Source organism: Myodes glareolus, chromosome 12 (assembly GCF_982192425.1).
Source record: "Myodes glareolus chromosome 12, mMyoGla1.1, whole genome shotgun sequence".
NCBI lineage: Eukaryota > Metazoa > Chordata > Mammalia > Rodentia > Cricetidae > Myodes > Myodes glareolus.
Window position 1 is genome coordinate 33,466,839 of NC_142037.1, and position 18,777 is coordinate 33,485,615.

General features: G+C 45.8%; 1 protein-coding gene and 1 long non-coding RNA gene across 2 annotated transcripts in view; one reads left to right on the top strand and one right to left on the bottom strand.

The window, feature by feature from the left end:
• Positions 1-18,777, bottom strand: part of Dock5 (dedicator of cytokinesis 5) — a 182,989-nt gene that overhangs the window by 72,284 nt on the left and 91,928 nt on the right. Inside the window, exons 7-12 of the mRNA XM_048422301.3 lie at positions 15,853-15,988; positions 13,702-13,859; positions 11,939-12,020; positions 8,218-8,347; positions 6,221-6,293; positions 2,666-2,808 (exon numbers count right to left, since the gene is read on the bottom strand). Coding sequence (XP_048278258.3) covers positions 2,666-2,808; positions 6,221-6,293; positions 8,218-8,347; positions 11,939-12,020; positions 13,702-13,859; positions 15,853-15,988 — 722 coding nt within the window. The remainder of the gene's footprint in view (positions 1-2,665; positions 2,809-6,220; positions 6,294-8,217; positions 8,348-11,938; positions 12,021-13,701; positions 13,860-15,852; positions 15,989-18,777) is intronic.
• On the top strand, positions 6,214-18,283 carry LOC146892294 (uncharacterized). Its single transcript, XR_015739473.1, has 3 exons — positions 6,214-6,787; positions 13,509-16,006; positions 16,495-18,283. It is a non-coding gene; the product is annotated as an uncharacterized LOC146892294 (long non-coding RNA).

Genomic DNA, 18,777 nt, shown 5'->3' on the forward strand with positions numbered 1-18,777 from the left:
TTATTTGTTTTTATTTTATGTGTATGAGTGTTTTTGACTGTATGTGTGTCTTGTACCACATGCATGCCTGGTGCCCGAGGAGATATGAAGGGATCAGATCCCCTGCAACTGGAGTTACAGATGGTGTGAACTACCATGGGGGTGTGGGGAATGGAATCCAGGTCCTCTGCAAGAACATGAAGTGCTCTGAACTCCCGAGCCTTTGCTCCACCCCTGGAATTAATCACTTATTAAGCCAGAGAAACAAATTCTAAAAGCAAAATAATTGTCCACATACAAACTGAAAGTTTTGATATACAAAAAAATGTAAAAAGCTGTCAAATGGTATCAGTGACAAAGATGCTCACAAATGAATATGACATGCTGGGCAGTGTTGGTGCACGTCTTTAATCCCAGCACTCGGGAGGCAGAAGCAGGTGGATCTCTGTGAGTTGGAGGCCAGCCTGGTCTACAAAAGCTAGTTCCAAGACTACAGAAAAACCTTGTCTTGAAAGACAACAACAACAACAAGAACAAAAACAAACAAACAAACAAAAAAACCCCAAAAAGAGAAATAAAAGGAAATATGACATGAATACACAAATCACAGAGAAGCAGAAGTCTGTGGACATTTTATCATACCAAAAACTGGAAAAATGTGTCTTAAAGAAAACAGAAGAATAATTATCTTCCTTATAAATTCTGAGATGGGAGACCAGGAAACTCATGGAGCTGTTAGACAATACAGACTCAAGGTGCTTGTTTAAATACCTGGGGACCAGAGTCTACTTGCCACAGGGCAGGGCATGCAGGGTAAACACTCTGAGGACCAGCACAGGCAATGCCTGGGCCTCATCTGGGCTGAAGCTGGTACCCACCACTATCCCGGAAGTCCTACTTCCGGGAGCTCCTGAACAGTGTTTCCCAAACATTGAGGAAGCGTCAACACAGAATGTCAATTCACCATGGCAGGGTGGCTTCAGTTTTCAGTGCTGACCAGCTAGCAGATACTTGTTAGGTGCCTACCCCTAACACATGGGGCTAGATGATAAAATGGAGTCACTGGTGGTCAAGTTCTAAGGCTTTAAAAGAAAAGTAAATTGTTATCTGGCCTTCTGAGAAATCAGGAGAGAAGAATAATGAGCAGATGTCCTAAACAGGCCCTGCCAAGCCCCCTTCGTTTCACTCCTTAGATTAAAAATAATCTGATTGCCCCCAAACAACTACCTTTTCCTTTTTTTCTACTCCTTCCCTCCCTCCCTCCCTCCCTCCCTCCCTCCCTCCCTCCCTCCCTCCCTCCCTCCCTCCCTCTCTCCATGTCTCCTTCCTTCTCTATCTATAAAACCCACACTCTCCTGCTTAGCCTGTCAGAAAACTAATCCTGCCTTGTGGAATGAAGTGTTGCCTGGTTGTCAAAGAGAAACAAAACTCAATCAAAATATTTAAATTAAATCTGTTAAAATCTGGTTTGGAGCATTTTAAACATTAGAATGATATACACCCATCCACCCACACACCCACACACCCACACAGATACTTGTGATAAATAAAGCGACATTTGAAAAGGGCTTGTTCTGTTCAGACGCGAGAAAGGAATGGCATTGTTTTCTGTTTTCTTTCAAAAAGGAAATCCTATGTAAGCAGTATTAGTATAAAAATGTTCTACTCTAATTCAAATTATATTCTTAAATGAAAAAGTCTAAAGAGCAGGGAGTTTGGAGATGAGTTGTGAGTGTAAAGTTCTTCCTTTGCGAGCCTGAAGAGTTGAGTTTAGACTCCCAGCACCCATATGAATCACTGGTACGGCCAACAGCCCACCTATAATTCCAGTATCCAAACGGCACAGACAGGGGATTTCCAGATTACATTAGCTAACTAGACAAGCTGAAACAGTAAGACTCAGACCTCCACGTTCAAACACATACGTGGTATGCACACTCCTACCTGTGTGCCCACACATACGTAAACAAGCAGATGCAAAGAAACATCCGTAAAAGGGAAAACTCTAATTATTTCCAGATTTATTTATTGCTCTTATTTCTGTCTACCTGAATAACTGTAACGGTGTGTATTCTTGATTGTCCTCCTGTTAAAGAGCAGTTACAGGGTAGTGAACAGCAGACACTGTCTTGAAACTCTTTCACATCTAGTTGCCATGTTGGCATTTGAATTCCGATGTTTTAACTATTTTTCCTTACTATTTGAACTTGGAATGTTTCCACTAGAACTTCTCTTAGCCAAAGCCATCAAAAGACAGGTACATGGAGGCTCCAGAGAAAATCTAAACGCTCTGCAAGGTAGCCTCTAAGTTCTTATTAATGGCTATTCCTTTGGGTTGCTTCCATCTCCTTGTTTCAGAAAACGTATGAAGGAATATGCTTATTGAGGGCACAGTGCATAGTCACTTCTGAGTCACAGTTTGTTGGCACATTTACTTCAAGTTAACACTGGGAACAGAGGGCAGAAGGCGGGAGGGAAGTCTTCCACAGAACCTTCCACATTCAAGCCTGGTTCCATTAGGGAGGGGGAAAGATTGAGGATCTTCGCAGGAGATGCCTGAGGAGGGTGGGGTTCAGGGAAGGCTGTCTGGTATCAGAGAGCTGGTAAAAGGGCAGTCCAGGGACCTTGCTCAGGATCTTTTCTTCCACCCTGGCGAAAGTCCCCTCACCCTGGGCAGGCCATGTACCTTGTCCTTTGTGATTCACTTCCTTTGCTGCTATCACTTTATTTAAAACCGAAGTGAGTGGCTCGTTCTCTCCAATCACGTGTGAGGCTATCAAGGGTGACATGATAAGCTGTCTCTGGCGGATGTAGGTTTCCATGGCAATTCTGGGAAAGACAGGAGAGGTAAGGAGAAAGCTGGAAGCAGAGACAGTCTCTGAAGCATGACCTGAGACCACGGAAGTCTCGCGAGAACCATCTGGAAATACAAACACAAAACCTCACCAGAGGGTTCTGATGTCCATGACAAATGACAGCATGTGGTTGCTTTGGATTAAATTCCTGCAGGGGTCCCCCCCCCCAGGCCAGACTACAGCCAACATGGAGTCACTGATCACGGCGCAAATGTAGCAAAGGCTGAGATCAAGGGGAATATCTACCTTCCAACCTGAGCATGGAGACACAATCGCCCAGCTCCCCCAAAGAGGCTGTTTCCAGCAAGTGCGCTAACAAAGTTGCTCAGAGAAGGTACCTACAAAAGGGACCTGATGCTGACCCACCAGGTCATGCTTAGCCACCCTTCTGTCTCTGTCCCTGCCTTAAAAGCAAAGTAACTCTGCTATGACTAATGCCATGTTTGCTTTCTGCTCTGTCTATAAGTCAGTCTCTACTGCTTGGCTCACTCGCACACTTATTCTGTTGTATGGCAAGCAGTGTTGCCCAATCCTACATTATAAGGATTGGGAAATAAAACAGAAAATAAGGTCAACCACATAAACTGTTACAATTCTGTCCCTGGCACACTTTCTTCCCTTCCTTCTTCTGTTTTCTGTGTCTCTGTGTGTGTGTGTGTGCACCCACAAGCATGCATGCATATGTGTATCATATGCATATTGAGATTATAATATAAGTATAGTTACAACAGCTCTCTCTCTCATTTTATCCCTCCAAATCCTCCAATACACCTGTCTCTGCTCAAATTCATAGCCTCTTTTTTCACCTATTGTTATTGCATTCATCTATGTATATACAGGTATGTTCCGAAATAAAACCTGTTCAGTTCATATAACGCTATCTGCGCATGTTTTCAAGGTTGACATTTGGCACTGGAAGACCAATTGGTATATCCCTCCCTGGGAAAGGCCACCTCTCTGGCCCCAGTTTTCCTCAGCTGCCTGTAGTTCTTTGTGTAGGGTGGAGACCTTGGGGCTTTTCCTCATCCACTTTGGCATGTGTCTATTGGTGTCGGCCTTGTTCAGGGCACATTAGGGCAGTCATGACAAGTTAAACAGTTAAAGTCAGAGGCAATGCTCAGACTCTTAGATTTGGCTGCTGGCATGGGACTGAAGGGAGAACCGGGGGACAGGAAACCTGGCTCCTGGGTCTAGTTCTACCTGACGGTAGACTCTGCAGGCTGCTATTCCCCTGAGGCCCACATCACAATGGCCTTCTGATAATGGATACAGCAGGTGTGCAGGGCACTGGAAAGGGGCTTTCCCACTCAAAATGACATCAACTCTAGGACTGCGATGGTTACCCAGCAAATGAGATCCCGTGGAATGAGTACATCAGGTGAGGTCCACAGATGGAGAGGTCAAAGGACCAAATACGCCCCCCACCCCCATCCCCATTCTCTTGAAGTTGCCCCTGGCAACTGCATTATCATCCTGTTGCCGTGCAATTGTGTCTAGCCTTCTCTGCCTACCAGACAGCCTTCTTGGTGCCCATCCTTGTACCAAATGATAAAATATAATGCAACATGGGCTGGAAATGGGGAGCTGTTTTCTTGGAATGCTTATCCCAGGTGTACTAGCAGAATTCACATATGAACCCCATTCACCGTAAGCCACTGCAGCTTAGGAAAGTAGGAGGACAGGCTGGGGGTTGTAAAAGGGAACATGAGCACCATTACACAGTGGTTGCTTGCCGCACAGGGCGGTAATCAAATTAGGGCTGGGCTCCTCGGGTCTTTAATGAAAGCACATGATATTTCGCAGTGGGACCACCTCAGCCTTCACAGCTACCACGTGGATGGTGATTCAGAAGTAGGGCAGGGAGGCATAATATTGAATATAGAAGTCCATAAAGGTGAATATAAATAAGGGAATTTTTCACATAGATTTTTTTTTTGTCTGTGAATGAGAATTTGGATATGTTGACATGTTTTTATATGAAAGAGTAGTAGTCTTCACGGATATGAAAGTTTTATGTATGTACATGTTGCATTTATGATATCTGTCTATCTCTATATAAAATGTTTATGTTTTTTAGATAAGGCCCCACTATACTTCACAGGCTAGCTTCACATTCATAATCCTCCTGCCTCAGCCTTCTAAATTACTGGCGATTACATGTATGCACTGTGCCCCCCAACTCCGTTTTATACATTTATATTTATTCAATGCATTTTATCTGCTTACTATGTTAGATTTAATATATTTATAAATTTAATTCCATTTATTAGTGATGAATTAAAACTATTTATCTAATATACCTGTCTAAGCATATTTACACATGTCACATGACACACATGTACACTGCCAAATATCACATTTCAGTCACCTTTGAAAAGCTACACACTTGATGGTAGTCCCATAAGACTCTGTTACTGTGTGACATTGTAGCTACCTTACTTTATACTCTGTCATGTTGACACAAGTTGTCTGAAGATGAACTTCTCAGACCATGTCCCCTCATTAAGCAACACATGCCTGTATGCACATGAGTGTCCATGCATGTGGGTAAGAGGCAATAATTCATGATACCAAAGTTACTGGATAATCAAGATCCATATCGAACTATGGGAAATACGGAGTCCTCCGTGCTCTTGAAGTTGGTAATTAGGGGGAAGACTATTAAGTGTATATTTTAAAAGTAATTAGTAGCAGCCTCTGGAAACAAGAAAATCTACTCACACACGCTTCCGCACTATTAACTTAGAATCAGGCAAAGAGGCTTAAGGTGGAGCCCTGAGTCAAGTTTTGAGCTGACCCTGCCCTGCACTACCAGACTGTCTCCTCCAGTTCCTTGCAGGAACCCTAGCTGCCTTTTTCACACTGTTCCTGCCTAACCCCTCCCTACTGTCCATGTGGTCCCTGGACCAGAGCCATTCATTAACAATACTCAGAGGCTTGTCGGATGCAGTCAGACCTACTACAGCAAATGGTGAGTCTAACAAGATTGTCCTGACAACTCCTATACATCATCCAGTCTGAGAAGTCATGTGATTCTTAGTCAAACCTGTGCAACACAACAAAAGACAGCTACTCAGACACAAAGCATCTTTGACAATCAGATGATGTCATTCTCTGGATTCCAGGGCAGATATAGGTGCCCTTTATTTTCTATTCTTCCACTTATTTCACTGGGCTAGGGAATGTTCAGTCACCCTCCTCTGAATCCAACATGAAGCCCCCTGAATAAAGTATTTGGCAGAGGCCCAAGCTGACAGTCCTCCAGCAGGGAAGCCCTTTCTTCTCCAGTAACAAAAGGGCTCCTCCCACCCGCTCCTGCGTTCATGCCGCCAATCCGATGGCTAACCTGGGCCTGGAATCACCTAGGATCAAGGCCAGATACTCACTGCTGAAAGGGAATAAAGTGCTGCTTCTCCTCATCGTCCACCTTCCCGTGTATGATGTCAGTAATGTCCATCACTAGGAGAGAGATGCAGGTCATTAGAGACACTAATGGTGCCATGCCTCACTGAGCTGTGCAGAAAAGGACGGTACCGCAAACACAGAGCACCAGAAGAAAGGAACCGGGACCAAGCCGTAACAATTACCTAAAGTGCCGCACCCAGCAGGTGTGAAAGGTCATGAAAGGCTCAGACTTTGAACCCCGCAGGACACACCTTCAAAACTCTCCAAGACTGAACTGAAAGTTCCTGACACTAAGTTCCTGAAAGCCTTCAGCCTGATTTTTTAGTTTTTAAATCTTCAGTGAAAGCCACAGAGAACATATTCTTCCAGCAGACCTTGGTAGAAGAATTCAAGGTCTAGAGATAAATTCAAGATGAAGTGGCCACCCGTGTCTTTGATTTGATACACTCTTGGTTTCTACACAAGCCTTAAGCATCTCACAAAACAAACCTTCAGTCCTTGGTTCCCCCCAGCAATGACCCAGGAGAGAACTTCACTAAAGCCTGGAGGTAAGCCTGCTGCATTCTTTATCTCACTTATACAGAGGTGAGGAGCCACACCTAGGCATGGGAAGGGTTAACTTGCCCTTGGTTCACACGTTTTGATTTTGTTGTTGGTTATGTTCATTTGTTCTTTTGTGTGTGTGTGTTTTGTTTTGGAGTGGTGAGATTGAATTTAGGGCCTTGTAGATGCCAGGGAAGCAAGACACCACTGGGCCACACCCCCACAGTTAGTTTAAGTCCTTAGCAAAGCCAGGGTACGCATTAACAGTGACCACAAAGCCAAATCACATAACCACTCTGCCCAGCTATGAGGAGGATTAATGAGCAAGGTGCAAAGCTGCCGGCTGACAGGAGGCAGCGCCCTGGTAAGAGGTGAAACTTTGGTTAATAAATTACAACCTGGCCATAGAACATATATTAGCAGACAGCCTGTCTGTTGACGAGAGAAGTACGTGCTTTAGGCCAACATGGACCCTCTCTGAAGGCATTCAGGCACACAAAGTTGCCTTTGGGAAGGAGTCTGCTAAGCAGGCAAGACGCTTTGCCTTGGATCACAGCAAATCAGCAGTGTGCCTGCTAGCATGTAGTCTTGCTGTGGGTGAGACATGGTGCTGGGCACAAAGGAGAAACAGCGGCTCCAAGATCCGCAGCTAAAAGACTCAGGGACACAAGACTCAAGGAAACAGAACTGGTCATCCTAGGGCATAAATGTTGTGTGCCCAAGACTAACCACGACAACGTGATCCATGGCTTCCAGTGTTTAGAGGGCCCTCCTGGCATCTGTTTGCCCTCCAGCGGCCACTTACCTCCTTTTCTCTATCTCTTTTCGTTGCTATAATTGCAGTAAAGTATATATAGCATAGAAATTACCACCTTAGTCACCTGTAAGTGTACAGTTCAGTGGAAGCAAGCACACTCCTCTTGTGTAACAGTCACCACCATCCACAGCTAGAGCCCTATGTTCCCAAAGTGAACCTTATCCTCAGTAAGCAATTCCCCCTCTTCTTCCAGCCCCGACAATCCCATTCAACCATCTGAGTCTGACTCTCTGACTCCTCATATCAATGAATCACATAGCAGTTGGCTTTTTGTGTGCATGGCTTATTTTACTAAGCTTCATGTTCTCAAGGTTCAGTCATACGGTGACACGAGTCAGAATTTCCATCCCTCTTAAGGCTGAATAAAAATTCATTTCGATGGATACACCATGCTCATTTATCCACTCGTCTAGTGATGCACACTTGAGTGAACTTGTCTCCTTCAGCCCTTGTGAATAATACCACTGTGCAGATGAGTGCACAGATGTATCTCTGAGACCTTGCTCTTCAATTCTTTTGGAAATATGCCCCAAAGGGGATCAGATGATGGTTCTCCATTAGGTCTTTTAGAGATTGCAAAGAATGGGGTCCCCAGACACTGTACCACTTTTGTCATACCTGCTACTCCGAAAGGTCTCCGGAGCCCACAGGTGTGCTTTTTGCCCTCCTTCAGCTCCATGCGGCCCACCCGGACAATCTGGCACACGAGACTGATGCGTGGCCGAATGAGGTCCGTGCTGCTGAGGTCCTGTGGGTAGAAGATGGATGAGAGAGGTGGGCTGTCGTGTCCTGCTCAGAGAACACTACCCCACGTTGAAATGCCAGCAGTGCCTCTCTTCCCAGTCACCCAAGAACTACGATGGCAACAGAGAAAATTAGCATCTACTTACCTATAAAAGGACATCTTTTCTTCCCTGGTCCCTACTTCACATTTCTAGACTAGATCAGTGTAACATGAGGGGCCGGCTTGTTGGGGTATCTGTTCCTGCCCAGTACCCCACAGTCGGCAAGTCCCAGAGAAAATCAACCACACAGAGATCTCTATAAGTTATAAAGCTGATTGGCCCATTAGGTCAGGCTACCTATTAGTTCTTATGACACTTATTACCCCATTACCCTTATCTACGTTAGCCATATGGCTTGGTACCTTTTTCAGCTAGGCAGGTTACATGCTGCCTCTTCAGTGGGCTGCGCAGGAGTGACTGAGGAAGTTTCCTCCTCCCTAGCCTTCTCCTATTCTCATTGCCGTGCCTCCACTTCCTGTCTGGTTGACCCACCTATACTTCCTGCCTGGCCAATCAGCGTTTTATTAAAATACATGATTGACAGAATACAGACAATTCTCCCACACCAGATCAGACTCGCCTCCACCTCTACAGTAGAGAGGTGGGCAAGGTGTTAGGAACCGGAGCATTCCCTGACACTTTGGGTCCTTCTGCTGTATGTCTTAGTACAGGCCACATCTCAGTGTCAAATGACATAAAAACTTGCATGATGCTGACACTTTCTGGGCATCCACAGAAGCCTGTGAGAGCCCAGGCTGGCCTTGAATGCTGGTAGCTGAGGTTGACCTTGAACTCCGGCTCTTCCTGTCTTTACCTCCTAAGTGCTCGGATCACAGGCATGCGCCACCCCTTCACTCCTCACTCCCAGCTCATCTCTTAAAGAACCCTGGAGGCAAGTGTAAGCCAGGGATGGTTTCGTGAGATTCCCCACCTGCTTCCTGGGAGGCCCTCTCCATAAACACTGGGTAGCAAGAGGTGTGGGGGCGGGATTGTTCCTGTTAGCTGAGACTCCTGTGTGTGTATGTGTGTTCTGAAGGAGGGGTGAGAGATCCGGAAATGAGCTCATATATCTCATTCACTTAACATCAGAAATAACTTCATTATATCTCAGAACCCTTTTATGAAACAGCAGCCCCAGCCCTCTTACTGAATCAAGAATTACTTTTGAAATAATCACTCCAAATCTACGCCCTGTAATTTGGTAAAGACATGTCATTGAGACAGCAATACACACCAGTAATCACCCACCCGGAATCTCTGCTTGAGGTTCTGCAAGGCTTCCGCTAATAGAAAGTAAAGATGCCGGGTGGCAGGTTCTATAAACTGTAGCATATTGCTATCATTACATAATACATAGTCATTTATAAATGAGTTGTGAAGACTGTTTAATGAACAAGGGAATAACTACCACATTTTATTTCATTGGAAAGGCTAGACATAAAATTTGCATTCTAGGTGATCCTCTGGCTGGCTGGGAGAGTGTGGGAGCAGGAAAGGAAAAAGCAATCACAGCTGTACTAAGTCATGACTGATTAAATGATGAACAAAAGATTTAACAGTGCCTAAAACATATACACATGGCCCAATAAATGACGTTTGAAAGTGGGGAAAACCCAACTCGGTTTCCAAACTGAACAAATACTAAAGTAGTCTAGTGTAAAATCCCAGAAAGTTCTGGGTCTGCTTTTGCAGGGGTAGAGACAGGAAGCATTCTGTGCAGGGGCAGAGAAGCTGAGTTAGGAAGCTGACAGAGGAACGGGCAAGCAGTTTGATATTGGCTGCTGCTTCATCTGTCACTGGAACTTAGGCTTAGTTTTCCTTTCTTAGACTCGGAGAGAGTAGGAAACAGAGCAATTGTGTGGATTGATGGGAGAAAGAGAGAGAGCCAGAGCTGGGAATCCACCTATCAAGGTTTCCCAGTTCCTCTTGCAGCCCCAAGGTGTGCCCTAAAATATAAATATATGCATATGTACATATATATTTTTGCATATATACACATATACATATATATATATACATATACATATATACACACAGTTGTGAAAGAAGCTCAGAAAATTCCAAGCTAAGAGGAAGACAGTTGCCAGGTACAAACTATAGGCTCCTGAGCTGCAAGCAGCAGCACCCTGCAGAGACTGGGAATCCTCAACACAGGAAGGTTCTCAGAAAAGGTCTGGATCACATTTGCCCTCATCGAGACCTTGGTCTAGGAGCTCTCCTACCTAGTAATCTGCTTGGCTGGCTCTCTCCAACTTCATTGCCTTCCTCCAATGTCTTCTATTTATGTGTTTTAGCATGCGGGGCATTGAACCCACAGCCAAGTGCATGCTAAGGGCAAGGCCCTACATCACACATCTCTACTTAATCAACTATTTAAAACACAAGCTTCATGGTTGTGGAGGCTTCTCAATGTGTAAAGTGCTTGCCATGTAAGCTGAGAACTTGAATCTAAATCCTCGGATCTCGTGTAAATCTGGGTACTGTGGCATACGTACCATGTTCCACATGGTACTCATGTCCCTAAGAAACTTAGGAACCTCATGTTCCTAAGAAAGATTGGAGGTGGAGACGGGAAAATCTTTGGAAAAGTCTTGTACATGCAAAAGCAAGCAACAAAGAGACTCTAGCTCAAAACAGTGTGGCGGGGAGGAGAAACACCTGACACTGTCTTCTGACCTCCGCACATAAACTATGACACCCATGTGACCTCAGGAACACACATACATGATACAATCATCTATGTACTAAAAGTTAAATATGCATACATGTATGTAGCAATAATTAATGAATAAAAGAAGCCAGGAGTTGGAAGGAGAGCAAGGAGAGGCCTATGGGAGGGCCTGCAGGGAGGAAGGAAAGTGGGGGAAAGAATGTGATTACATTATAATCTCAAAAACAAAAGGAAAAAAAGGGAAAGAGTGGGAAACCATTTTCATTATAGTAAAATCAATAAACAACTGTAAGTTGAAAACAAAAGTTAAATTAATAAATATACAATTAAAACATAAGCCACCCCGACCAATACTTTGGCAAAGCCCCTGGAAGCATCTCAGGATGCTGATGTTGTTCAGAATTCACTCATGGGTGTCATTGTTGTTTATGTTTGTCTATTCCATCAGCTCAATAGCTGCTCAAGAACACAGCGTCGTTCCCTGTTCTGCTCACCCATGGTCTCAAGGGTACAGACTGGTATGTGGTACCTAGTATGTATTCACGAAGTGAATCAATGACTGGGTGACACCTACTCAGAGGTGATGATGGCTTTCCTTTTCATCTACTATGTTTTCCACATATTTATCACTTGTATCCACTGAAACAGTAAGAAAATGAAGAAACAGAAAGTGGGACTGGGCTAGTTAGATGGCTCCGTGGATAAAGACTCTTGCCTGAACTCTATCCCCGGATCCTACCCAGTAGAAGGAGAACTTACTTCTGCCAATTGGCCCCTGACGCCCACACACTTACACCATAGCAACACACCTGTACACGTGCATATACATAGACACAGAAAACAAATGCACCCAAAAATGTATTATGAAGGAGGAAAGACTTACGGTGAACACAGCTTGGAGGTTATTCAGCTTCTCTATCTCCTTGGGCATCCCGTTACTGCCCCAGCGAATTAGGTAGTTCTCACTAGCAGGAAAACAAAGGAAATTACTCTGAGTGAGTGGGCACCTGGAACAGAGGCTGCCCATAGCACAGATGCGCAAGGGTCAAAAGAAGGGGTAGAGGTGCCCCATGAGGAGGTGCTGGAGACTCTGTATCTGAAAGAGTCCCTGCTGCAACGAACATGCTACACAGTGGCAGACACTGCTCAGGGTGGCTCAGATATGGAATTTAACAAGTTTCTTCTGTTGGGTGGTATAGGAGGTTCTCCTGTTTGTGTGTGGCTTTCATTGGTTGAATAAAGAGACTGCCTTGACCTTTTGATAGGGCAGAATTTAGATAGGTGGAGTAGACCCAACAGGATGCTGGGAAGAAGGACAGACAGACAAATGCCATGATTCTCCTGCCTGAGATGGAGGCTGGTTAGACTCTTGCCGATAAGCCAAAGTCACATGGTGATACACAGATGAACAGAAATGGGTTAATCAAGATGTGAGAGTTAGCCAATAATAGGCTAGAGCTTATGGGCCAAGCAGTAATTTAATGAATACAATTTCTGCGTGGTTATTTCAGGGGATAAGCTAGCCGGATGGCCGGGATGACAAGCAGCCCGCAGCTCCTCCTACTACAGTTGGGGTCTTCACTCCACCTCAGACTGTTTGTGTAGAAGCTCAGCTTTGCTAGAGGGAAAGTTTAGTTTTAGAGCTGGGGGCAGGGTGGCTCGGGTCTGTGATCTCAGCACTCTGGAGGCTGATCATCGCTATTTGAAGCCAGCCTGCACTACATAGTAAAATGACCAGCCTGAGACAGTCAGGGAAACCACGTCTCAAGAGGCCACATCCTTCATGGTCCGTATCAGACAAGCGACTTAGCATCGGTTCTTACTTTTCGAGAGAGGGTCTTACGAGGCCCAAGATGGCCTCAAACTCACGATGTAGCTGATCCTTCTGCTGCCACCTTTCTGGTGCTGGGATTACAAATCCTGTGGCACTCACCTGGTTCATGTAATGCTGGGAATTGAACCTAGGGCTTTGAGAATGTGAAGTGAACATTCTACCAGCTGAGCATGCCTAGGCCCCAGGAATTACTTTTCATCACCTTCTTGAAGTTAGATCTCCACTTCCTGAGTTGCTCTCACTCTGGGGCTCAACCACAGCCCTTAAACTTTCTTTATGTGGACCTTTTCCCCCCAGTACTTTTGGATTCGTGGGAGAGTTGAGCTGAAAACAGAGTCCCCAAACACACAGCACCCATCTAACCAGCTATAACTGCTGAACCTGTATGAACACATCTTCATCCCCACAGCCCACAGCTGGCACAGTGAATTGCATGGGTGGGGACAAACATATAATGATGGGCATTCACCATTGCCCTATTCTCCAGCTTAGTCTCGGGGCCATGAATCCCCGCTATGCTCCACGGCATCTCTCTCATTCTACCCCTAGGCTCTTCTGAATTCTTTATCTTTGTGTGTCTGTGTCCTGAGCAGCTTCCTTCACTCTTTAAACCCCACAGAGGACACATCCTGAAGCTTCACGATGTCAGTGCCCATGTGCAAAGGTTCCGGAGCCCAAAGACTTTAGTTTCTACAGTCAGAAGTGACTACGCCCAGCGTATAGACCTCAAACCCAGTGAGGGGCTCCAGGAAAAGGGCAGGTAAAGACCGTACTTTGCAAGGCCAAGCATAAGTGACATAGGTCTCCATTACCTGATGAAGGTGGACTGGTCTGGGTCATATAGGGCCATGAGCAGCTCCGCATCCTCGCCGATGTTACAGACAAAGTTCTTGAAGTTCACGTAGAGACCATAGGTGTGGACAGTACTGAAGATTGCCTGGCCTCTCAAGTCCAGGTTCTGCAGAATGCTCTGGGCCAGAGGACAGGAGAGAAGACTTAAGCAAACGGGAAAAAAATATTGGCAAAGAAGCCAACCTATACACAAGGGACAGCTACTGTACTCAAGAAGCACCTGCTAAGAACTGAGCAGATGTGGACCAATCATCGCTCAGTCAGACAAACACATCAGCATTATGAGGTAACCAGAGCGGTCCTGGTCAGGCTCTTGAGCCCAAATCATTCATCAAATGCTGACTGAGAGGCTGGAGAGATGGCTTGCCATAGAAAGGGCTTGTTGCAGAAGAATGAGACCCAGAGTTCAGATCCCCAAGATTCGTGTAAATCCCCGGTGGGCAAAGCAGCCCATTTGCAAACCCGGCATACAGGAGACAGAGACAGGAACCTGGAACAAACGGGGTAGCTGGGAAGCTCTGGGTTCAAGTGAGAGACCCTGCCTCAATAAATGAGACAAAGAGTGATAGGGGAGGGACCCAATGCCAACCTCTGACTTCCATATCCACTTGCATATGCATGTATAAATTCATATCTACATGCATGCAGACCATGGACATACACATGAAAAATAACCATGCTGTCTACAGGTGATAACTCTGTTTTTAGCAGATGCATGAAGCTTCCATGTCCTATGATAGGATGCGGGAGGATCAAGCTTAGATCACCTGATCCACTGCTCAACTTCATAGCAAACAAAGGTCCCTTAAGAAAGCTTTGCCCTTGGGTGTGCTTGTCCCTCAACGCAGAATCACAGTCACACATTATCATGACCGTACTCCAGAAAGCAAAATCCATAAAGAACATGCAGACAAACCTTTCCTCCTCCAAACAGAAACTAATACACCAAAATGTCAACATGGGCGGGGCAAGGGGGGTTGGGTAGATGGCTGAGTGGTTAATAACACTGACTGTTCTTCCACAGGACACAGGTTCAATTCTCAGTACCCACACGGTGGCTCTGGAGATGCAGTTCTAGGTGACCTGATACCCTCATAGAGATGGACATGGCAAAACACCAACGCACATTAAATTAAATTAAATGAAATAAAAGAAAGAAAAGAAAAATGTCAACATGGAAGGTCACGTGGTCAGAATGTGGCTGACGTTTTTTCCCCACCTTTCTAAGTTTTCATTGCTTTCAAAAATTTTCAAACATGTCATTTAAAATAGTTTTATCTTGGACAGCACAATATTTATAACAAACAGAGAAGATTATACTATAAAATGCCTTCCTTTCACCCAGTTATCCTTCCCAGAGGCATCTTTATTTTTTTTTTTTACATTTATTTTAAGTGTACAAATGTTTGGGCTACAAATACGTCTGTGTACCGTGTGAATGCCTGGAGTCTGCAAAGGTCAGAGGAAGAAACATATCCTTTGGAACTGGAGTTATGGGTGGTTGAGAAGTATTAAGTGGGTGCTGGGAAAGGAACCCAGGGCCAGAGGCAGCTTTTAGTGGCTAGTTTCTAATCTACCATTCCAGTTACTCTTGTATATGCAAGCACTGACATGTGTATATTCTTTTGTATTTTTTAAATACAAGTACTATTTTATGAAATAGTTCTGCATCAGGCTGGAGAGATGGCTCAGAGGTTAAGAGCATTGGCTGCTCTTCGAGAGGTCCTGAGTTCAATTCCCAGCTTCCACCTGGTGGCTCACAACCATCTATAATGAGATCTGGTGCCTTATTCTGGCATGTAGGCACACATGCAGGCATAATACTGTATACATAATAAATAAATCTTTTAAAAAAATAGTTCTGCATCATTCTCCACAGACAGACAGACAGACAGACAGACAGACAGACACACTCCTACCTACCTTTGTTCTCTTTCCAAATCAGAACACAAACACTGGCCTCATTCTTTCTGCCCACTTTTAAAATGAGGACAACGTGATTTTTCTGGGCATTTCTAGTTCTATTGTCTACTACTCCTTCTTTTGGCATTAAAAACCAAAGCAAAGAATGAAATCCTGGTAGCTTGACCTGCACCCAGGAGGAAATGCACCTTCTCCTCTTGGATCTTTTCTTCAATCCTTTTAGAAGCAACTTCATGGGCCTTGAAGAGGGCGATGGTGCTGGTGTCATCCGGATCCAAGATGTTTCCATTGTCATCACGCACAACCAGATCGAGTCCAAGCATTCTGAAGAGAAAGGAGGTGGTAAGTAGCCGTCCCCTCCACTGCCAGACTCTGTAGAAGAGCCTGTGTCAGGAAGCCCAGGGGACCCAGGAGAAATGGGTAGGGGCTGGACACAGCCCAGGGGCCCCTCCTTCCAATCTCTACCCCTTTCCACATCGCAATAATGCGATATGCCTCAGGATTCCATTCGAGCCAAACCTGTGAGCATGTGCCAAGAACTGGCCCAAAGCAATAACAGCAGAATTGACACTGACTCTGACCAAAGCCCTCTTTTCAGCGATTCCCTGACCCAGTCCCCTGTGATCTGGCACGGCAACAATGACAAACCCGTACATCATCCTTCAAAGGCCTTCCCTGACTCCCTACTCAATCATGTCTTAAAGGAGGACAATAAGGAGGACTTAAGACTTAAGTCCTGGGGGCTACCCTCTCCTAAACCACCTCTATGCTGGCTCTACTGTCATTCACACAACAGTCTGAATCTTGGCTTTGACATCTGCTCGCTCTAGGACCCCCTTCATCCTGCGAAGCCTGGACTCCTTCATGGGTAGATGCTTCCTACCCTTGACGGTTGCCGTTAGAACTTGATTGAGATAACAGCAGTGAAGCATCTAATAGGACCACACATACAGTGAGCACCAATAAACATTAGCCCCGACTGCAGAGAACGGCACAAGAAAACTGGCAACGGAAGCTCTGAGGGTTGCACGGCAAGAGCAGAGACAAACATACACGCCCTCACCCAAGACTTCAGAGCCCAGTGGGTACAGAAGTAGAACGAACTCAGAGGTTGGTGGAACGGAATTCTGCTCTCAGCCCTCAGTCTGCCTTCCAGGCACCCGCACGCGCGAACTGAGATGTCCAAACAGCAGCACTCAAGGCATACCAAGCAGAGGCGGCAAGGCCTCGGGAAGAGAGCAACCACGCCTCAGTTCCCTCCTTCCTGTTCTACAGCAACTCCAGGCGAGTGAACTGCACTGGCAGCTTCTTTCCCATGGCAGCCAGACCCACAGCCCACCAGACCCGAGAGGGATGGCAAGCTGGCCGAGCTGGGCCGTGGATGTCCTGGCAGAGAGGCCCTGTTTCCTGAGCCGCTTTCAAGGGCAGGTGTGGGAAAGAAAGCAGGCAAGCTCTGCCATGTGGGAGACGTTAACATGCCATGCCAGGCCTTGCGGGAACCTCCGGGCCAACGCTACTGTGGCAAGATCAGAAAAGGACAGAGCCTTAGCCTACCTCGGCTGGCTTTAAGACAGGTCCGGAGACGTCAGGAAAGGCTACGCAGCTGCAGTGGCTGCAACCACCTAGGGACCCTTCTTTGTTGCTATGACCAAAATATCAGACAAAGGCAACCTAAGAGGAAAAGGGCTTAGTTTGGCTCACAGTTCAAGAGATGGCATGGCAGGGACCCGAGGCAGCTGGTCACACTATATTGTCACCTAGGATCAGCTGTATGTTGGTGCTCAGCTAGCTTCTCTTATTCAGTGCCAGGGCTCCACAGAATTGTGCTGCCCTGCATTTAAGCACGGGTTCCCTCCTCAGTTAACCTAACCTAGAACACACATGCCCAGAGGTTTGTCTCCTATGTGATTCCAGGTCCTGTCTAGGAGACATCGACACTGACCAGGACAGAGGCCAAGTATCAGGGAGGGAAGTCCCATCTCAACTGCAAGGAGAGTCAGACCCAGACACAGGGCCGGTGACTACGTTAATTCCTCCCCATTGCCTTTGTGACCTGGAAGGAAATCAGTCAAGTTCACGTCCTCCTATATAAACTTAGAAAAAAAGTAATTAGCTTTATCATAGCTACTTTCTAGTTATAAGTATGTGATGTGTACAACGGAGGCAGTTTGTGAAACCAGCCCAAGTCTGTATCCCACGTTGACGCCAATTGTTTCTAATTACAGTTCGTTCAACTAGTGCATTTACAGAATAGGCTAATGAACTGTACTTTAACAGGGATATGATAGAGTCCTAAAGCTGGAGCCATCGGGCAAAGGGCAAAACAGGAAGGACATCAGCACAAACGAGACCACTTAAATACCAAATAAACAGCAGCAAAGGTAGCAGAGGGCCTCTGAGGTCTTCTGGAAGGGGCTGGCTGAAAGCGGGAATCCCAGGCCACACCCACGGTCATGGAGGAATGGACTGAACTTCTCATAGAGTGAAAGGCAGTGCTACCCGGAAGCTACCTGTGCGACCTAGGAGCTTGCTGCAGAAATGGACACATAGCACCAGACCCAAGGAAGGGACTAGGACATTTTTCACCGAAATTAAATATTTTCAAAGACACAAAAATAGTAAGTCATAACCATTAATAATAACTGACAACCCTAAGATCAGAAGTTTGTCCTGAGACTAGGGTGCTGCAGGGACACCAGGGGCGGGGGGGGGGTGTTAACTATGGTTTGGATGGGAAACATCCCCAAGATGATCATAGGTTTGAGCACTTGTCAGATGGTGACATTGGTCTGATAGCTTGCAAAACCTTTTGGGATGTAGTGCTTAGCTGATACACTGGGACTATTAGGGGCGGGGCTCTGATTCTATGCTAGCATACTCTGATTTCTGCTCTGCGCGACGAAGGACAGATTCCTGCCACCAACGCCATGCTGCTTGGCCGCGCCTTCCCCATTATGACAAACTCTATTCTCCGGAGCCACTACCCAAAGTCAATCTTTATTCCCTTTAGTTGCATCTTATATTCAGTGTTTTGGCACGCGCAAAAACCCCTGCCCCCCAAAGTCACCAATACAGGAAAGGAGGTGATTCATTGGTACAGTTGTGTAGCTGGG